The sequence below is a fragment of the Neopsephotus bourkii genome, unplaced genomic scaffold, assembly GCF_033783945.1.
Source record: "Neopsephotus bourkii isolate Nb327-2 ecotype Australia unplaced genomic scaffold, CSIRO-AGI_Nbou_v1 NB_107, whole genome shotgun sequence".
In the NCBI taxonomy this organism is placed as follows: Eukaryota; Metazoa; Chordata; class Aves; order Psittaciformes; family Psittacidae; genus Neopsephotus; species Neopsephotus bourkii.
The window spans coordinates 11,092,656-11,114,853 of NW_026900624.1; the positions used below are offsets into that span (position 1 = coordinate 11,092,656).

Sequence of the window (22,198 nt, forward strand, 5' to 3'; positions counted from 1 at the left end):
TATGTTCCAGCCGCTGGCTGAGGTGGCCTTGCCCCGCGGCGAGTTACCGACCCCTGTCCTGACGCGGGGGGACGGACTCGGTGTCCGGGGGGCCGCTGAGGGCGCGCCGGCCTCCGCGTCCCAGACGCGTTCACGGACTGTTGAGGGCGCGGCGGCCTGAGTGGGTTTCCGCAAGCATCCAGTGAGATATACGGCTGTCGGCGGGCCGCCGGCTGTTGAGCCCTGCACTTCGGACCAGGAGGTGCTCGGGTTGGCCTCCCCATCGCTCGTAACTGAGCACAGGGCGGGTGGATTTAAAGGCGGGAGGTAGGCAGCGATTGGGAGCCGCTCAGCGGGCGGGCGGTGTAGCGCTTCTGGGTTAGGCCTCTTTGTTCATCCGCAGGTTCCTTCCTATCTGTCTTGTGAGATTGCTGTGGGGCTTGTTTCTGGCTTGTCAGCGTGACATTTTTGTGATTTCTTGTCTTTCTTCTATTGAAAGACTGCTTGAGAAAATAGGGAAAAAATAAGTCATGATCTAACGTTCACTGGGAGAGAGATTCTTAAGAAATAGTAATGGGGCAGGGAAGTTAAGGGCTTGGCCTTCAAAAATAGGCATACCTTCTTTGCTTTTTCAGCTTGTTTGCTTGGTGGGAGCTGAATGTTTATATTCATGAATAGAAGTACTCTGGGCCTTTAATAAAATCTATGTACTTTCCAGTGGTGGTTTTCTTGTAAGCAAAATGGCATGCATTGGGTGAAAAGGAACAGTTGACTTTTTATGTATTGGATTTTGGATGAATAATGTGTCTGTTTGTATGAAATAAGTGAACACACCAAAAAAAGTGTAATTAATATGCAGCATGAGGATTCTGAAAGCAAAGCAAAACTCTTCCTACAGCAAGGGCCTAGGTATAGTTTATCTGTAGGTTTCCATGTCTTTGTCTCTGGAAAATACTATATTAAAGTGCAGGGGGTTTTTAGTGGCACTTCTTAATGTGCCTTTATCTGTTACAATTTCTATTCACAACTTAAAGTTATGTAAAGCTTACGGCATTAGCAGTATAGTCATTAAATATTCATAACACAGGTACAGTATCTTGGGCTATGCAACTATGCGGCATCTTTATTAGGTCACTGTTTCCATCTGGCCTGTCTTACAAAGGGATGGTGACGTGACACGTGTGGAATCGAGTTGTGGAACAAACTCCAGTCTTATTCCAAAGCAAGCTCTGCTGATTCTTTTCTCAAGTTCACACTCTTTATTTCTACTGTGAAGTTGTAGAACTTCAGCCTCCAACAGCTGAGTTTGCCTTTTCTGACAGTGAAAGTATTTGTCTTTGTCTTTCCATGTAGACACTGATGGGCAGCAACTGAGGCATGTCCAACCCTTTTGTTACTAAGATAAAAATAGGGCTCACCCTCCCATTTTGTTTATCTCGGTAATGTTTCTGAGAAGTTCTATACAACATACTTCATGTACTTGGAATATTATTTTTTTGTTTAGTGTTTCCTGTACACTTTCCAGTAGTGGTGTAATCTTGAACATGATTAATTGAAATATCCTGAATTACCTTGGAGTCTTTATTCAATCAATGAACTAGAATATTCACAGGATGAGACAACTCTTTTTATTCCAGTCAATCTTGCATTTAAATATATTGGATTTGCTTAGAAACTTATTTTGGCATACTCTTGGTGCAATAGAGAGAGTTCAACAGGCCAGCTTTTGAACTCGCAGCGAAATCAACATCTTTGTGTTTCTCATTTCGCTTTTTTGGAGAGAATTGAAAAAAACCCCAACAAAAACAAAAAACCAAAACAACAACCAACAAAACATACGAATCTGCTTTGTTAAGCATCAAAGCATTCATTAATATTTCTTTTCACTGTTACTGCTAAGCAGTGTACCAATAGAAATGCAAACCCAGTTTCAGTATATTTTTGACAGCATCGATTTACTTGTGGGTACTCACTCAGTGAACTGTTTTCCCAGCCCCATAGAGGGTCTGCTCAGTATTACTGTCCCTGTCTGCACCACCCAGTTCTCTTCAAACACCAGGAAAATGCCAAGCTGTCCCCCTGCTCCAAAAAGCAAAGGCTACCAAACACTTCCCATCTGACAACCCAACAGCATGTGTGGTCAATGGATATCTCCAGAGTGGGCAAGGAAAAAGACTATATTGAAGTTGTGATTCTGCTAGACCAAGCAGGTGCTACGGGTCAGAATAATGAGCTGACAGTCAGCTGTTTGCAACTGGTGGAATACGAACTCGTGTTAAAATACGAGGTCCCCACTTTGACTCTCTGATGGTTTCAGGTATTTATTTCTGCCCTGTGTTCACAGCATATAGAACCATGGTGGCTTTCTAGCATGCATGTTCTAGTATTGATGTACCTAAAGTTGTCTATAATTTCTGTTTTGGTAATAACTTATTCTGGGTGTTAAGAATCAATATATGGAAAAAAGAAAAACACTTTAAGCATTGGCTTTTTAGAAGTGCAAAGAAATGTATTTGTTAATCTGACCACAATTTTTACTTGTTGTATTCAGACAAGTGTATTTTAAGAATAACCATGTTAAAGTGTCGCAGAATAAATTAATTTTGGATGAAAATGAAAAAAAAAAACCCATACCCTGGTTTGGAGTGTGATGAAGTTTAGTCCATTTAGTATGGAGGGATCTGGAAATTCTAGAAAATAGTTGAAGGTAACTTGCTGAGTATTGATCTTTAAATCTGTTGTTTTCTTAGGTGTACACAGACCTTGGAGGATTTTTTTTTTTTTTTTAATTGAATCACCTGTATCCTGCTAAGCAAGAAACCAAATTCAAATTCTCTTCCCACTCCCATTCCCACCTCACCACCCCCCCCCCCCCCCACTGGAAAAGCACAGTAGTGGCTGCCTGTTTCCTTCAGTAAGTATTGCTTTAAAATTATGCTCAGCTTGTCTAAAATCCTGTTTCCTTCAGCTGTATTCGGGCTGGTGTATTTGCTAAAAGAGAAATTACTCTGGCAAGGATTTTGATGATGTGATTTCTTCCCTGAGGGAAATAGGAGTATCACTTTCAAAACCATAAGTAATGAGTTGGTGAAATTTGGAAAGGAATAAGTAAAATAAAGGCTAGGATATATGTTTAAGACTCCAACAAAAACAAGCTTACAAAAATAAGCTTTCTCCACATCAGTACTTCTTTTTTTCTTTATTTCTTTAATCAATGAATAACTACATAGCCAGAGATCTAGTCTTCTTATTATTTAAATAGTATTTCAAGCTTCCTTTCTGAGATATGTTTATGAAAGCCTTGTGTTGACTGAAAAGCTTTTGCTGTTGCAGCTATATTGACAGGGCAGAGATCAATGCCACTCAGTTTTATCAGTTCAATTAAAGTACAGGTTGACTTTAGGACTGGTTGAAGATGTAGTTCTGTGACCTTGTGTGCCTATTCATTTGGCTTGTCATCAGTTACTTAATAAATTTCTGCTTAAATTAGGCATGTTAAAACCCTACTCCTAAATGCCATTTTTCTAAAAAACGAAAAAACAAAAAAAACCCAGGCAAACAAACAAACAAAAAAACCCCACCTGGAGTTTGTATTACCTGCACTTGTATTTTGTTTAACATGAAAATAATGGACCTGAAGGTCAAGGTTAACTTCCTTGGGTTAAAATGGTATGGCTTTTCATTAATAGAGACAACAGAATAGGAACCTGGTCTGTGTTACAATCAATGAACTTGCCACTCAACCTGTTTAACTGCCTTGTTTTCATTTGTCCTTTTTTCTAGATGTCAGTTTGCTGCTAATGGGTGTAAGCAAATTAGATGTCTTGTACAGAAAGCTTCTCCTCACTAAACTTTTCATCAGAGGATGGGGAAAGCCAGAGGATCTGAAAAGGTGACTTGTTAAGAAATAACAGCATAAACAGTACTTCTTATTAAAAAAACCTAACCCACCCCTTGAAGTATCAGAAATTGTTACTGTCTTGTTTTTAAAAACAAACAAAACTGTTAAAGTTTGTTCTGTTTGGAAAACCATTTGTTTCTATTTAAAGGGAGAAACTGGTTTTAAAAGAAGTCTTTGAGTGGTTTGCTCAGTGTTTGTGTTTTAAAAGGCTCTTCTTGAGAGAATGTATGTGTCCAGTTTGATTTTTCACTTATGCATATATAATAACATATTTCAAGCAGCATCTCTGAAAATGTTTTTTTAAAAACAAAACTTGCTGAATTTTTGCAGAGGAGTTCTGTGTAACATTAAAAAGGATCTTGCTAGCTTTCTGTAACTTCTTAGTAGTAGCAATGAGCTTTACAAGTGTAAGATGTAAATAGAAGTTTCTCTTGTAGCCCAAAGTAGTAAACTTGTTCTTTTTAGATTTCTTGAAAATAAGGAAAAGAAAAAAAAAAAGGGAGTTAGTTCTTAATTTATTAGCTGATTTTTATTAGTTATTATTAAGAGTAATGCCTGGAAGTTGAGCATGTGCATTTCTTAAGTTTAAATATTAAGTGACTGAACAATATGTATTGTGCATCACATAAGATTTAAATAGGAAATGATAAATTTTCTTTTAATAAGCTATTTATTATGTATTTGAAAGTCAATAATTTAAAAAGCGAAATAAAATTTTGTTCACTGTGGATAGCAGCGAAGTTATGTGGGAGATTGTTTTTAAGTCCAAGTGAAACGTCTCATCTTGAAATGGCACTTGGATTGCTTTATATGTCTCTTAGTATTTCTCTTAGTAGCAGATTTTCCTGCAAAATAAGAATGCTGGATTTTTAAAATGTTTACTGTTGTTGGAATAAGCAAAAAATGTGGGGTGTTTTTTATGGTAGCCTTTCTGTATTATGTTACATGTGCGTGTATCTGAAATGGCACATTTTAGTGTTATCAAAACCCTCTCTGAAAAACTTTTAGGTTCTTGGTGAGCCATGAAGTTTAACACTCCTATTCTCATTGCCCCCCAGCAGAAATACTATCCATGTAGGGAAACTTCTGGCTAATTCTGCTTTTAGCTATTGCAATTCTAGGCAAGCCTTTTCTCTTGCATGGTATCCATAAGGGTACTCACACTCGTGTCAAACAGAAATAAGGAGGCATTGCTGGTAGTAATAATGGTATTGGCTATTCATTTTTCATAGAAAGGGGGGAAGCCTCTCACATGAGATCGAAGGAGTGGGGGAAACACAAGGCAGGCTTGCTGGCCAGCTGATCTGGAAAGTGGAAGAAGAATTTGTTCTATATATTGTTCCTGAATAGGAATAAGATGAGCTGTTCCCCAACAGTTTGGACTCACGTGAAGAAGGAAGAATACCACCTCCTCCCAACTCCTCACAGTGGCTACTGGGAGGAGGGAGCACCACTCCCTATATGCATGCCAGAAACAGTGTCAGCATTCTTTCCCCCCCTACCTTTTTTTTTTCTTAAGTGATTGCTGTGAGGCTCCATTAGAATAAATTACTTAATTTCTTAATCTTCAAGCGTTAACTGATATTACGGACTACCATGCCTACATGTAATCTGAAGTTTTGTGTGCACACCCTTGATGTGATGACTGTTGATGTCCTAACGCTTTATCCTTGACTTATTGACAAGAGTTGAAATTCCTCTGACATGTGTAAGATTTAGCCTTCAGTATCGTCCTAACTGCAGAGGAAATACATGAATGCAGTATTTTTGGAAGATTGAGTGTGAAACAGAACATGTCTGTATTTAGTTTGCCTCCATACTCATGTGTATTTACAATCACAAGAACAAGCAAGCTATTCTTAGAATAGAGTATTTAAGGTTGAGGGGCCATCTTGAGGGCATCTAGTCCAAATCCCTTTTCAAAACAAAGCTAACTTCTTAGCTGATTCAAGTCAGTTGGCACTGCATTCGTTTGATTTAGGGAAAAAAAAAATAAGTCCCTTGAGGATGGAGATTGTGTATAGTTTCCCTGGGCAACTTTTCTGGTGCTTTAACACTGTGAATAAAATCTCTTACTCTGTTCCAGTAGGATTTTCCTGTGTTGTAATGCACAGCCATTGCCTGTTGTCCTCTCGCTGTATAACTGTGAGGAGAGTCTTGTTTCATTTTTTCCTGTAAGATTCTGCAGTCCATATAAATAGCAGAAGAAAGCAACCAGAGTTCCCCACTAGCCTCCTGTGCCCCAGGCAATGCAAACCCTATTCCCTCCGCCTGCTGGCTGATCTCTTGCTGGATGCAGTGTATACCGTTGGTCTTCCCAGCTGCGGGGGTACACTGCAAGCTCACATTCAGCTGGCTGTCCACCAGACACCTTATGTGTTTTCCAGTAGAGCTGGGAAGTTCCCATCCTGTATTGTTGCATGGTGCTGTTCTGTCCTAGGTGCAAGATTTTGCAGTTTAATCATTGAACCTTAGGATGTTTGTTGACCTGTTCCTCCAGCTTACCCAGGTGGTGCTTAATGGTAGTCTTACCTTCCAGCTATCAACCTTACCCACCAGTGTTTGTCATTCATGAACTTCCCTGAGTCCTGCTTGAAACTTGCTTCCAGCTAGATCTCAGACCGTTGTATTGGCAACAATACTCTGGTGTGGGCAGCTGAGCTATTTCTTACTTTGGCTGAGAAATTACATAACTTTTCAACATATCAGGTGTAAAATACTGTTTAAGAGCTGTCCAACCATAAGCAATATACCTGAATTGTTTTGGGGTTTTTTTGAACTAAAAAAAATTCTTATATCCATACCCTTTGATAAGTGATTAATCTGTAAATGCAAAACTGGCTTCATAACTTTTATTTTCTTTGTGGTTTACTTTAGCTCCTGAAATTTCATACATGTATCTTCTCTTTTTTTAGATTAAAAGTTGAATCTTCTCTACTTGTTTCCTTTCAACAGAATATTCGAATTCAGAAAGATTATTGGAAACAGGGAAAAATGCCAAACGCTGGTTTCAAAAGATTACCCAGTGTTCATTGACAAGGTACTTACAAGCAAGATGTGTTGTAGTTTAAGCAAATTTATTTTCCTGATGGTACATAAAGGCGAAATTAACTTAATACTTACCAGGCTGCTTTTATAGAATTGAATCTTAATATCATGTGAATCTGTGTTTTCCTGATGTCTGAATTAAATCTAGAAAGTGTGCATAGGGGACAGAAATTAATAGTAGTTCTAAAGTCAGATAAATGTACTCCTGGTCAATGCTGTGGAAAGCTGAAAGCTTTTAACAGTTTGTTGTTTTGACTTTTTAAATTATTTTTTTTTAATCTGCTGTGGATGGAATTGCGAGGCAATGGCAAAAAAGTGAAATGGGCTTGGAAGGGATGGAAAAATGAGCGGTTACGTTGGCTGCTAGAGGAGAATGAAACTGAGAATAGAGCAGTGGCTATACAGCTCCTGTTTTATTTTTTCCTCAGTAATACAATAGTTGGGGTGTGGGATGTCAGATCTCAAAGCTCAAAAAATGCTGAAAATTTAGTATGTGTTATGAAAGTTATTTAAAATGGGATAGTATTACACTTTATTCATTAATGCCTTTAATAGGTCATTTAATAAAAGCAGAGTTTGAAACAAATGTTTGGACTGTGTTGATAATGTGTATGCCTGTTTGAAACAGACTTCAGCTTTGGGTTTTTTTTTCAGTACATTTTTATCCTATAACAAATTTGTCTGGTATAAGAAATTGGCTTTCAGAGTAAGTTAAACTCTCTGAAATGTATGCTATCATCGCATTTTCTCTGTAGGTTGAGGAGCAATCTGACTGTAAAATCCTTGAGGGGCACTTTATTTCCCCATTGGCTCATTATGTCCCAGGTATCCTGCCAGTTGAATCTCTTATAGCAAGGTGAGAGAAACCAAGCGCTATTTCCTTTCTGAAACTAGTACTATAGGGAAATAAGAATGGTCTGTAGGTAGTTTTATTGTGAAGCTAATGTATTGTGATACAAATTCTCTGTAAAAGTTTTCAAACTTTTTTGTACTAACATGTTGGAATAATTTTGATCTCAAAAGTGAAAATAAATACATGTGATAGTTTAATCGGTGTGTAAATAAATTAAAAGTCCCCTAGAAAGTATATACTTTTTTGGTGTAGAAATCGTATTGCACTAAGCTTTAGAATACCCTGGGCTTTTTTAATAATTTGGTTGCTTGGTTGTTCGGTTTGTTTTTTTTTTTTTTCCAAAGGAGCAGTATGCTGGAAATGAAGGACGGTAGTTCTTTGTTTCATATGTAGCAGAAGAAGCTGTTTATGTGAAAGAAGCCTCTCATACTATACTTGAAGGAACAATTCCAGTTTTCCATATACACTGAATACAAATATTGTGTACAAAGGTACCCAGCAAGCTGGATTATCCCTAATAATCAGAAAAAGAGGAAGCATAATTTCTGTTTTCATTTTGAGCTAAACTTTTGTGAAGAATTTTTTTTTCCCCAAGCTTTGCTTAGTAACTTAAATGTTAAACATAGAAGTTTGTCAGTGCAGGTTGATACTGGCATTGTCAATTTTATCCATACCGCTGGTTGGTGGGTTTATGTGCAGTCAACCATGTAGCACTAAGGAATGTCAGATAAAGTTTGATAGTCAAAATATCAGTTCTCTTTCGCCCCTCCTTGGGTTAGAGAAAGAAACTGTCTCTTAACATTGTTGGACGAATTAGTACCATACTGGAAAACATAGTATACTGATTTGTTTCTTTATATATATTCCCTTACACTTTGTAGACAAATTCTGCTAATTGTTACATTGTACAGTATTGTTACAGCTTTGAAATGCTCTACGAATTTCCCTTAAGGTCGTTGTGCATCACGTGAATAGTTTTTTCCAAAGTGTAACACATCTGTAGGTAACAGTGCTCCATCTTGTGGGGGAAATGCTAGTGGCTCAGAAGTGAACTCTTCCCCCCAGCCCAGGAGTTAGACTGTCAGTAACCTGAGTAGCAGCAGCAGATGTTGAGTAATTGTTGTTGTGTATAGAATAGCTTCATTGTTTGTATGTTGGGGTTTTGATTTATTTTATGTATTTATTATTTAATTTAAATATACTGCTTGTCTTAATCTTTGATTTCAGCTGTTGTGCCTCAGGAGAGAAATAGCAATGCTGCCTAGGAGAGCTAGTCATACTTGTTTAGGCTGCTCATCTGAAGTTCCGTTTTTCCAGTCTGCAAAATTTAAATAGTGACAATGAGGTAGTGGTCTTTTTTAGGGACATGATCTTGCAGCTTGAGTCCTTTTCTTGTTTGGGATTTACCCTGTTTTACTTTTGAATTCCTTTCTTTGTTGTATGTGTTTATGAAAAATTATATTGCTGAATCTATGGCAGTTTCCCTGCATGGGTTAGAAAAATACTTTATTCTGTCTTTTTTTGGTTTTGTTTTAGACTAATTTCTTTTATATAGCTTGTAAAGAGATATACTTAGCTAAAATAGGTATTTGTTTCTCATAGATTTCAGTTCATCATACCCAGAAGATGGAACAGCAAGCACAGACCTGTGTGCATTCATTTAGCAGGCACTGGAGATCATGTGAGTATGCAAAATGTAAAGTTGATTGTTATTGAGTAATTTAAGACTTTATCTTAATATATATTTGTGCATCTTATCTTTAGCACTTCTGGAGGAGACGCACATTAATGGCACGCCCAATGATTAAAGAAGCCTGTATGGCTTCCCTATTGCTAGAAAACCCTTATTATATCCTTCTGTGGAAAGCACCATAGTTATTCTGTTCTCACTGGAAGGCAGAAGACTTGTGACACTGATATAATATCTACTTTGTGGATTGATTTCCAGTGGATTTCTCAAGCAGACAGAAGCAAAGAGCAATGTATTGCAGAAACAAGTTGTGGAACACAGTTAATACAACGCACTACTTTTACACCAAGTACTGCTTTTCTGATTTTTGACATTTTTAAAAATGTCTTTGACAGCTTCTTACTGTAGTCATTAAAGTCCTGGTATGAATCCATGTACTGATCAAAGTACTGGTATGATTCCTTTAGCCATGACAGAGTGAAAGCTCTGCCTTCATTCAGCATCATACTGTGTGACTTTTGGATGTGTTGATGACAGGAAACAAGGTTGCCTCTCTGGCCTTCCTTTCTCAAATGCAGCCCTTTGGTACCTCAGGGACTTCCAAGAAACTTGCTGCTACCATTTAAAATGGGGGTGGGTTAAAAAAAAAAAAGAAAGGTGAATTTCTGTCCTGTCATCAACTCATCAGTAAGTTCTATAATACTGCTATTCAGTTTTATTAAATAGGATGCCTAGTTACACTTTCTTCCTACCCATATACCTAACAAAAGTAAAATCTTACATTGCAAACTACATCATTAAACTACATGTAAGTTCCAGTTAAATGTTTGGGATTTCAGTTCCGAATTTTAATTAATCTCTGCTATTTGTGATTTATTTATTTTTTTTTAATTGCCAGTTTTTATATAGAAACTTTTTACTTTCTTTAACTTGAGTCTTTTACATGGCTGTAGAAAACCTAAGGATCAATTGTAAGTATTACTGTTGCATTCATAGATGCTGTCCTTTTGAAATACCACCTTTCTTAAGAAGCTCAAAGTGGTGTAAACTTTGATAATTTATTAAGAAAGAAAATGTCCCAAGCATGGAGCACTTGTAACCTGCTAATGTGAAATTGTCTACTCTCTGCTAGACTGCTTTGTCATTCCTTCTGTTAAGAGATCACAGTGATCAAGGAAGTTTGCACCGGGTGAGCATGCAGTGTAGGGTGAGATGAAGCAAGTTGTGTAAATGCACGCACCAGTTTATTGAAATGTATGCAATGCATGTACCTATTTATTTTCCTGTTCACAACCGTACATGTACAAATACTGCAATTATAATACAGGCAGCCGTGGATAAGCTTTGTGCAGATAGTGTATTTCCCTGTTATAATTGCTAAGATTTTGCTTTTCCAAGGTATTTTAAAGATTTGCAGTCAGACATGTAAATAAATTTGGTGTTGCTTGTTTGTTAATCAGTGGAAACTGCAATGTTCAGTATTTTACAGGACTTGCTTCCTCGGTTTCTTAAATAGGAATTCAGAAGCCTAATTAGGTGGTTCTGGTTCTTTGCTTTTCACGTTTTCTGAAGCATTAACAGAATTCAGCAGGGTATGTGTCTGAGACAAAGCTGTGGTATTAGTCAACTACTATTTCTTAAAGTCCAAATACAAGTTGGTGTTTTAATCCTTTTTAATCCGAGCTTGGACATTAACATAAATAGAAGATGCATGGAAGGTGATTTGTTTTTAAACCTGTCCTTTCTATTAGGACTTGATGTAGAACATTGTCTCATACTACAGCATTTTAGATTTTCTAGATTTTATTTGGATTTCCTGAATCCAAAAGCTTAAAAAATACTTTAAAAAAAAAGAAATTCAATTTAAAAATTGTTTCTTTTTCAAAGCAGTTGCATATTTATATCTATTTTGGCATAAGGATCACTTTTTTTAAAGAAAAAAGTTTGACATTAACCAATGAATATAATTGTTGTAAGATTGTTTTGATAGAACTGCTTAAACATGTATTTATTATTGCAGTTAGAAGTGGAAGATTATAGGAATGTGACAGGCGAGTGTGTTTTGGAATCTGTCCATTGGTGTTTTTTCTCCAGTTACTCAGAGTCTGATGCAGAAGGATAAACTAAATATTTTGGTGAGGATATTTCTGACTCAGTTGTCCAGCTTGAGGACTTGGTATATGCATGATGTAGAGGAGGATTCTTTGAGAGAGGAGTGCTCAGTCTAATACCACAACCCGCAGTTGTTACTCTTTCGTACAAAGTTGCAGAGCAGCAGCTTAGGCTTAGTTAATATGCTTGTAACTATTTAATAAATACAGCAGCTGGAGGGAACTGAAGAATCTCATAACAAAGCTGTAGGAAAGAATTACATTAGCTTATAAATACTGGCCTGCAGCAGCGCAGTTCATTTCTGTGACTTGCACAGTAAGCTTTGTCCTTGTGCTTCCTAGTGTCTCAAATGTGAGTGCATGCTGGCAGAAGCCAGTAAGTAGCCTTTTGTAACCTGTGTGATACTGAAAATACACAGCTCCTTTCCCCAAATTTAAGATGTGTTAATTGCTCTGTAAAACACTTCCCCCCCCCACACACACACTTTTTAGTGCATCTCATGGTTCAGCTGAATAACTTTCTACCTTTTTTTTTTTTTTTGCTTGTTTCCTCTGTGTTTTAATGCTTTGCAGTACCCTACATGAATTTCTCAGTACCGTGGCAAACTTCCCAGTTCACAATTTCAGTCTTACAGTGACACTGATGAGTGCTTCCAAAGCTGACATACTGATTGGTCTTCAAATGTTGTGTGCAATTTTTTAATGATGTAAAACAGGTAAATAATAGGAAAAAAAAAAGAAAGAAAAAGGGGGAAAAAAAAAGAGAACTGTTTCTGCAAACGAGATGTGTGAGTTTGGTCTAGGACTGTATCGCTTTGATTCCACTTCTGAAAGATTTGTTATAGCTTTACAAGACAGAAGAGTACCTCTAATGAGATTCTGATGTTGGTAATATCTGTTTCGACAAGAACAGCCTATCAGTTATATTATACTAGAAACTTAGCAGGTGTCTTGTTTCTAGTCTTCACTTAGATGAAAATGTACAAGTGCCAGAGAATCTGGACTTGCTTTTTTTCTCCTGATGAATCAACAGGAAGGTTGAGCTCCAGAGTTCTCTGGGATTGTAAAAGGCTTTGTATAAAAGTATGTATAGAGTGATGAGAACTGTCAAAATCTAATCTTAGAAAATAAATGCTATATTTTCCTTTTCTTGGGAGAAAAGACGATCATGTTTAAAAAATGTCTCGGACCTGTTCGTGATGGGAGGAGCTCTTGTTCTAGAGTCGGCAGCTCTTTTGCACTGGCTAGAGAGAGAAGGCTATGGACCACTAGGGATGACTGGAATATCCATGGGAGGACATGTAAGCTTTTATATTTCCTGTTCAGTAATTTTTGTTTCAACTTCTCATTTGATCATTTAGCATACGGAAATAATTTGTTTTATAATGTTCCCCTCAGAAATATTTCAAAATAAACAAAGTTGTGAGAAAATTTTTTTTGCCAGTTCTCATGTTCTGTTGTGCTGAATCAGTATAATCCTCATGGAGCCCTTTGTCAGCTATCTCCTGACAGCCTTAATAAGAATATAAGCTATAATTATGGTATTTTCCACAAGGAGAGCGGGAAGAAATGTTTTCTGAAAGAAAGCCTGTACTGATCAATTGATTAGTTTTCCTTTTCTTCCATCCTTCTTGCTTAAACTTTTGTGCTTGAATGCACTGTGTGAAATAACTCCTGTTTATAGTCATATTGTAATTGAGGTAACTTTTGGTGTCAGTTCTATTCTCAACTCATCTTGTTTTCCCCAGTTGATTACAGAAGATTTCTGTGGTGAAGTGGTTAAGATTTTGTGTCTCACACTGCATATTCAAACTAAAACAGCAGTGTGTTAGTAAGATGCTTGACAGACTAATCACAGTTAAAATATTACTGCTTGTGTCTTTACAGATAATCATTGGTCTATGTGACATAGGTACAAAGCATATTAAAACAACATATCTCTGTTTTGCTGTTTTGCTTTGGCACTGTGTATTTATTTGATACTGTAGAAACAAATAAATTGAAGGTAAAAGAGTACTTTTTGCCATATTGTGAATTCTATATTAAAATATGTAATAAGTACCTTTGATTCTAGATGGCTTCACTGGCAGTGACAAACTGGCCTAAACCATTGCCATTGATTCCCTGTCTTTCCTGGTCAACAGCTTCTGCAGTCTTTACTACGGTAATTAACATGTATTTTTGTTCATATGCTAGAATGTAATCAGATATGTAAGTTAAGAAGTTTGGCTTGGCCACATTTGCCTTTTCAGTTAGGGCATTTAGTCACACCTCAGCCTCTATTAGGGGCTGGTAGCAAAACCCACCCTTCCTGCTCAGGATATACAATGCATGATAAGGAAGGTATCTTGGAGCTACTTCAGTGGGTCATTTACCAAATGAGGGGCTGGGGCTAGTTTGTGAGACAGTGATTAGAATCCTGCTCTGAATTGTGAGGTGATGAGGAAGCAAGCCATGAAAAAATGTTTTCTTCTGTTCCAAGCCTGGCTTAAATAGTTAGGTAACAATGCTGGGCTTAAATAGTTAGGTAACAATGCTGCTGCTACTGCCATGAGTGGTATCCTGTTGTCACTGCTGCTGCTGGGGTAGGTGAATGTAAAAACTGGCTCTGACACCCATTGTGGGTTTAGCACAGTCTAGATGTGTGTAACCCCTATGTTGGACTGTTTTATGCCTTCTTCCCTCCCTCCCCCCCCTTTTTTATTGCTTGTTTTTTTAAAGGTTGGTAGGTTTCCATGTCCTATGTTGTAATAAGTGGTTATGATTGAATCACAATATATCTAAGGGTTATCTGGGAACTTGGGCAGAATTCCACTGGAAAAGTCAAGTCCCAGAGAGGAACAGATCAATTTTGTCTGAATATCATTGAGAATGATCTCTGGGTTTTACTTGTGTACCAGACACTTGTGTTTATCATCTCAGGGTGTGCTAAGCAAGGCGGTGAACTGGAGAGAGCTAGAGAAACAGTATTTTACACAAACTGTTTATGAAGAAGAAATCATTCAAATGCTTGAATACTGTGGAGTAAGTATAGTTTATTTTCCCTATTGGCTAATACTGCTGATCTTACAAATAATGTCACTTCTTTTTATTTTCAGTAAAAGTAGCCAATTGTTAACTAAACCATGTTTGCCTGTTGTGTCCGTAAGGAAACAACAACGTAAGGAAACAAGCCTTTGATAAATATAATCTTTGAAGGAAAACCTGGAAAACAGAAGTTAATGTTTTGTGCGTACAATGTGTGTTAAGTATAGACATTGCTGCAAGTCTTTTACCATGACTACATGTAGTGTAATCTCCTACATAAAATTAATTTAATCAAAGCATTGACACTGTAGATAACATTTCCCAGTAACTGGCTTTATAGTCTGGAAAACCAATAGCCTGGCATGTAAACATTAAAATATGATTTATTGCCCTTTGAAGCAACTGCTTCCAAATATTCAATGCTGTAGAATATTTTTAATACATAGCAACATTAAGTTACTTTTCTAGGTCTCTGTTTTTGTGGATGCTGTTAGCCCTCCCTCAGCTTTAGACTTCTAATGCACAGGCATTTGGGATACACATGAGGGAGAGCTTTGTAATCAGCTACTTCCTCCTTACGAAATATAATTTATTGTCTGTGTATTAGTTCTTGCTTTCTTGTCTCTTTTTGACTAGGGTTGAAAGAGTTTTCCCAAGGGGAATTTTGTTGCTTCATGGCTCTTTTAGATTGGAGTGATAACTTCTTGAGAATTGTTTATATGTTCCAACAATGTCTTCTAGCCAATTCTGATAAATCACTTTTCCTAAGATTCTTAGCTTTGTGACAGTCCTTTTTCAAACATCTTATGACTGAAGCAGAGGGGCTGGGTTGGAGACAGTTACTTAACCACTTGCCATTGTAAGTAAAATACACACCAGGAACACTGATGGAGCAGACAAAAATGAAATACTTGAAAGATATTCAGCTTGTGTCTTCCTAGTGGTTAGAGACAGTAGATTTTCGGTCCTAAACCTAACATCAGACCTGGTCACATATGTCTATCACCCAGAAATTTAAGCTTAAATGAATGCAATTATAAATTCAGAGTTTAATATAGAATTTAAACCAAACATTTGTATAATAAGCTACTATATATAAATACTTCATTTTTTAAGCTGACAGCAAGGTAGAATGAAATTATCAAGAGGTTATAATGATCAGGATTTAATGCTGGAAATAACAACTACTGTGAACAGTACTGTTTATGTATATATTTTTTTCCTTTTTTGATATTGAATTAATCTTAAAAATAAGATTAACCAACTGTTTTAAAGGGGAAACCCTTAATGAATAATAACGGGTTGTCTTTGTTTAGACAGATTCCTTCAAGATGGGACAAGACTTCGTTAAAAACTTCCCTGACAGTGTAGACAGTCTGAACGATGTGGACATGACTTCAAGAATGTTCAACCTTGATTCCTCAAGCAAAACTCTATCTAAAGAAGCTGTTCACAGCTTTACCACAAGTACTCTAAGTGCCTCATCAGAAAGACTCTTAGCACAAGATGCTCCTAAAATGCAGTGCATAAATCAAACATTTTCAACCAGTAGCAATAGCAATAAAAACTTAACCAGCTCACAAGAACACAGGATAAATAAAAGGAGAAAGAGTGACACTTTACAGAGAGAATCCTTAAGGTTCATGAAAGGAGTAATGGATGAATGTACCCATGTAGCTAACTTCTCAGGTATGTATTTATTTGTTTTAATGTGCAGTTTGGGAAAATGAATAACATGATGGAAAGAAAGGTATTTTCTTCATTCTCTGTTGTATAAACCTGCTGGCAATTTATCTGAGATAGGAGAATATCTTGAGAATTTTTTCAGTAGCAGCTCTTTACCACTCCATTTCTTAATTGTTTTTCTGTTTATTCTTAATGGCCAACTAATGATAAAGTGAATTAAAAATTTGCCTTTAAGTACCTTTACTCATTTTTAGCCTGCTATTTTCAGATATGAGTTAGTGCACATTTCTGTTAAGAATAAAAAAATCTGTGTGATATGAGTAATATCTAGAGGTAGCTAATCTCCTAATAGATTCAAGTCAGTCTCATAAAGCAGGAATCTGTTACTGATTTTAGCTAGAAAGTACTCTAAAAGGTGAGAATCATGCTTGGATTAAACAACTGTGACTTGTAAAAATACACAGAGGTTTGTATGGGGCTATGCAGCCTAGTGAATATTGTGTTTCCCAAGACAGCCATAGAGGGAGCTGTAGCCCAGCAACCCTTAAATCTCATGAACCTGAGTTTCCTTTTGCCTGGGACAAATCCCTTTCAATGGCCCACTTGCAGGCAATGCAAACAAGTGATTTCTTCCTGTTGCCGATTGAAAGGCTTTTGCTGATGTGAGGGCTCTCAACATGTCTTAGAAACATACTTTGACTTCAGACATGTTTCTGACAGAGCTGTCTTTGAACGTCAAAATGTTCTTGATACTGAGACCCTGTGCTACCTGTTTTTTTAATTCTGGCATTTAGTACTCCACTGAATATACCCAAATATTTCTGCACTAGTGCAGAGTTCTTGATTTGGACAATTTCTTGATTTGGACAATGTCCCACATCACTGCTAGCCAGGGATGCTAGGTAAGTGATTTCCCTAAAGCTTTAAAAGTTATTTCAGTAGACAGAAAAAACCTGTAAGCCTTAATTCTAAGTACAAACATTCCTGTTTATCTAGACACTTATCAATGTATCACTTAGCTAAAGCATTGGCCTTTCTTGAAACTTAAGAGGATCTGTGATCCCAATGCACTTGTCCAAGTGATGTAGTCCTTTGTGTCACTTGTCTCTTAGATCTCTCCATGCTCTGGGAGACATTGCATCCCCTACCAGAGTTTTCTTGGAGTGTGTCTAGAAAGGAGCTTCAGAAAATCTGCCTAGCAGTCAGATTTCATGGAATACTGAATGGAAAACTAGAATCTATCTTAGCATTACATATACTCTGTGTGCGATCTGATATATATAAAAGGAGAGGGTCTAAATTATTTGTGACCCCTCATTGTAAAACATCTTGGCTGGTCACTCTTTATCATACCACATATATTCTTTGTGAAGAGAGAACTGTGCTGTGTCCAAATTCATTTTTGTGTTATTTTTCTCAACATCATTTTGTTGTTATTCCTGTTAGTAATCTGATCAGTGCAGTTCTAGTTATGAGTAATAAATATGTATATACATAATAATAGGTTGGGATTTTTATGTTTTAACTAAAACATGTAGGAAGCAGAAAAGAAAGTGAATACACACTGTACTTTGTCCTCTCCTGTTAAAAGTTGTCTTTTTTTCTTCTCCTTGAGGGAAGAAGAAATCATATGGAAATCCTACTTTACTGAATTTCAGGTGTCTCTTAGTTCTTTTTGCTGAAAACAAAATCTCAAAGAACTCCTCTGATTGCAGTAGAGTTTTGTTGGTAGAGGAAAGACAATTCTCATATCATTCTCCAGAGACTTGTGAAATTGTCTGCTCTAAGGAAGGGAACGGGATTGATTAGTTTGTTTTTCTACTAATGGCCTCTACTGATGATGGCATCTACTGTAATGTCAGAAAACAGATAAATTCTGCTGGAGACTTCAGAAAATATAATTTTATTAAAGCTTAGAATAATTTCAGTTTTTTAGAAATAGAGAGCACTTTTACAACAGAAATCTCTGTTGATGGGTTTCTGTTTTTTAGTTGGGATTAATTCAGTTTTGATTTATTTTTTCTTTAGTTCCAGTTGACCCAAGTTTAATCATAGTTGTACAAGCAAAGGAGGACGCATATATTCCTCGAACTGGGGTGCGCAGTCTTCAAGAAATCTGGCCTGGATGTGAAATTAGGTATCTGGATGGAGGTCATGTGAGTGCCTACCTCTTCAAGCAAGGACTCTTCAGGTAAGGTAAACAGGAAAGTTTAATGATAATCAAGAGCTTAAACCCAGAATTTTGGGACACAACATTTTTTTTTCTAAAAGCAAGTCTGTAACTATTCTAAAGTAACAAATATCAAATACTGCTTTGAAGAACAAGTTATCAGATCTGAATTTACTAAATAGTTGTGCTGTTAGTTTTAAAATAGAAGGAATTAGTAAGGCTGAACATTCCATTTAGGAGGTCTAAGCAACAACAAAAAGGAATAACAATTTACAATGTCAAGGTATGCTAACCACTAGTTTAATGCTGTTTAAAACTTCTGAGCCTTATTTGCTCGAAATTATAAGTTATGCGTGTGTCTGACCCATCTCCAGACATGTTTGAGTGGAAAACTCCAAATCTGTTAACGTTTTCACTTGTATTAAGGTTGGTAGACAGTTCTACTCATTCCAAAACATAAATATATTTACAGAAGTGAAAGAGAAGAAGAAAAGGTTACTTAATATCTGAATGAGAAAATGTTTTGAAATTGTGATAATAGCTTTGTAAATATATTTGTAAGTATATGGGAATACACAAATTGTATCTGCCCATTCCCAAATTATACAAATAATCTTCTTTTTCTCCTTGTTTTAGACAAGCAATTTACGATGCATTTGACCGCTTTCTTCAGAAATACGCAGTTTAAAAATCTTCATAATGTATTCAAACTGTTCTCATCTTCCACTCACTGGAACTCGTATTTGGAAAAGAAGCCTCTTGCAACATTGAGTAGATGATCACTGATTTTGACCGGTTTAGGTAACAATTATCAAAAATGGTAAAGTACCAGCACTAATTCCATTTCAGACAGATGCCATTCTGACACGCTTGCTTCAGCTTTACCCATGAAAAACAAATGGCAGTGATTCATGTACTTCATGTTTAATCACATTGTGTGTTCCTTTAATTCTGAATAAATTCTGGATTGTGTATCAGTTGAAAACAGACCACTCTAAGTATTGAAAGAATGTAAAATTTGCTGTTGGGCCAAGGTGCTCTCTTGCATTCAGTATTTTTCTGGTTTGATCCAGGTACCTCTTGCTTCCTTGTCTCCTTGCTATCCCTATTGTGTTGTAGAATGGCTTTGCCAGCACTCAGCCTCTTGTGTTTGTCACTGATTTTCTCTTATTGAAAATGAGCTATAGTAGAAAAGGTAGCAAAACCAGACTTTCAAAGTTCAATGAAGAATGAGAGAGGGGTATTTTCATTCAATGAGTTTGAGAATTTTCTGCCACTGAATTAAATGGTGCCATTCTGGAAGAACCATGTAGCAGTTTGTTGAACAGTTACACAAGACCCAAATAAGTGAAAATGGAGTGTTTAGTAATTAATTGTTTACATGCATTTGGTTGGATAACATGAACTTGTTCTTCTGTTTTGTTTTTTTTTTTTCTTTTAGAACATGAGAGGAAATAAAAATATAATTTTTTTATTTAGAAGCAGTAAAGTCAGCAACAGATTACATGGTGCTGTAAAGACCTGGTTTTTAGGTCCTTTTTAAAGTGTACTCAGTGCTGAATTGCAAAATACAGTTTCACAATAACATTAAACATGCATGTGAGACTAAGGGTTGTCAAATCGGTTAAGTTAGCTCCTTATTTTTCAACACTGTTGTTTTTTAATTGGGTGGGAAATAAAAAAAAAAAGTATTATATTTAATAAAATCCAAAGTTTATTGTTTCATCTTTTGGGGATCAAAAGTGCCAACAAATTACAGTAGAATGAAAGGTTGTCATGCATCAGCTGTCACATCTTATTTCATGGTAATCTCTTGTAACATTCTTTTAAAGCTAGTTTGCAGAGAAGTTGCAAACTGAAACACTTCAGTATTAATTTTAATACTGTAATGACCAGTTGCACAGAAACAAACAGAAAGATCTAGCCATTTCTTGGGGTATGTGACTCCCACACCTTTCAAATCAAAGCAGTTCATTGATTTCTGTTATTAGTGTAAGGGGTTTTAACAGACAAAGTATAAAGCAAACAAAAATCAGTTTGCATAAATATATTCTCTTGAATTTTAGTCTGGCAGACAGGACTAGTGTCTGAGAAGAAAACATTGTTCACTCGAAGATCAGATAAGTTCAGGTAAAACTGAACTGCAACAATTTGTAATAACACAAATTATTTAACATACAAATTTACTGAAAATGCAGAAGAAGTTACATTCTGTTGGAAGTTAAGTTGCTTCTTTCAAGTGTTTCTTTCATAATTTCTTTACACATTTTTGGGTTATATATATAAGGAACAAGTGTGAAGTGACTAGCACATTTAAATATATTAAAACACAATTTTGGAAGGTTAGGAATCAAATGTCAGTAAGCTTACAAATTTAAAACTGAACACTTGAATACTATACTAAAAGATTTATGGGGTTTATATTTTACAAGCTCATTCATCTACTAATGTTTTACAAGACCATTGTCTGCTGTTCACCAGCTTGTTTAGATCTCACATTGTAAATGTATGTGTGCTTTACGTTCTGTTTCTGTTGCAGCTGTGAGAAAAGGAGATAACTGATAGCAAGGGAAAGGCATGGATAGGTGGAAAAGATAGATTTTGTAAGGAGAGGAGTAAGCACAAAACCCATCAACTTCGCTACAAAAGTATAACATGCAAAGTAAATATTTTCAAAGCGCACAATACTAGGAATTACACAACTGATGGGAACTTGACATCCTGAGGTTAGTGTTGTGATGATATTACTAACAAGGTTTAAATTGCCAAAAGGGTGTGCAATTCACAGAACCAGATTTATGCTAAGGCAACTCCTGCTTGTGGGAGTGTCTTTTGGGGTAAGTAGTGAAAAACTAGTCTCTGAGAAGAATGAGAAATCACACTTCGTTATGTGACTGAAGCAATGTTGCCAAAAGTGAAAGCCCACTAGGAAGCATGTAAGAAATTTCTCAGGTTAGAATAACAAAAAGGGAAAAATGAGCTCTATGATCTATTCCTGCAGTTATCAGACACGGGAGGCTTTTAGCTGCTCTGGGAAGGGGGGAATATTGCTGTGTAAATGCTTTTAACCTTTGAAAAATCGACTTTTTAAACCAGATTTTAAGATTAAATCCTAAGAAAACATAATTGTTAATCCACTTTGATGCTGAATGAGAATGTGATTTTTAATACAGCAATTGCATGAGAAAAATGTTGGAATAAGGTTCTTGCACTAAATCCAAAGAGCAGGTAAGCCATCCTGTATGTCTTGAATTTACTGTAAAACTGGCCTTGATCATTTTTGTTTTAATGTTTTTCAATTAAAAAAAAAAAAAACACCACAAACCAACAAACCAGGTGTGATTTTTTTTTTCTTTCTGATTATCAGGAATTCAGACTACGTCTCACTGTCATCCTGTAATCCTTTTTATTCCTACTAGTACTGTGTAGCACAAGAAAATGAGTTAATCTACAGTACAAGATAAGCTTCACATAATGAACAGTGGTACTGCTGTCATGTTTTTCTACATGCCATCGTGCCTAATAAAGAGAACAGGCTTATATCATCTACTTAAGATACCATTGTTATTCCACATTTGTACTTTTCAGTGGCTTCATTATGCTGTAATTTCCCAGATTTATTTAAAATCCCTTCTGATTTTAAAAGGGTCTAAAATCTGTACATCTTGCTGCTGTGTTCCGAGAAAGGGTGTGTTTTATCACAGTGAATTCAGAGCATAGTGTAGGACTGTCC

At 36.4% G+C, this 22,198-nt stretch overlaps 1 protein-coding gene across 5 annotated transcripts; it reads left to right on the plus strand.

Annotated features, from left to right (window-relative positions):
- Positions 1–2,874: 2,874 nt before the first annotated feature.
- ABHD18 (abhydrolase domain containing 18) lies at positions 2,875–21,602 on the plus strand. Of its 5 annotated transcripts, XM_061360392.1 has the most exons (14): positions 2,875–2,893; positions 3,763–3,871; positions 6,836–6,920; positions 7,684–7,784; positions 9,384–9,462; positions 9,546–9,630; positions 10,415–10,442; positions 12,745–12,883; positions 13,657–13,746; positions 14,505–14,606; positions 15,926–16,298; positions 18,324–18,486; positions 19,102–19,285; positions 21,005–21,602. In XM_061360392.1, the coding sequence occupies exons 2-13, from the start codon at positions 3,780–3,782 to the stop codon at positions 19,151–19,153; spliced, it is 1,389 nt and encodes a 462-aa protein (XP_061216376.1). In that variant the 5' UTR covers positions 2,875–2,893; positions 3,763–3,779; the 3' UTR covers positions 19,154–19,285; positions 21,005–21,602. The 5 variants fall into 5 exon arrangements, with proteins under 5 accessions (XP_061216376.1, XP_061216341.1, XP_061216350.1 ...); XM_061360357.1 differs by lacking the exons at positions 2,875–2,893; positions 9,546–9,630; positions 10,415–10,442; positions 21,005–21,602 and having other exon boundaries at positions 6,796–6,920; positions 19,102–19,369; XM_061360366.1 differs by lacking the exons at positions 2,875–2,893; positions 3,763–3,871; positions 9,546–9,630; positions 10,415–10,442 and having other exon boundaries at positions 6,797–6,920.
- Positions 21,603–22,198: the final 596 nt, after the last annotated feature.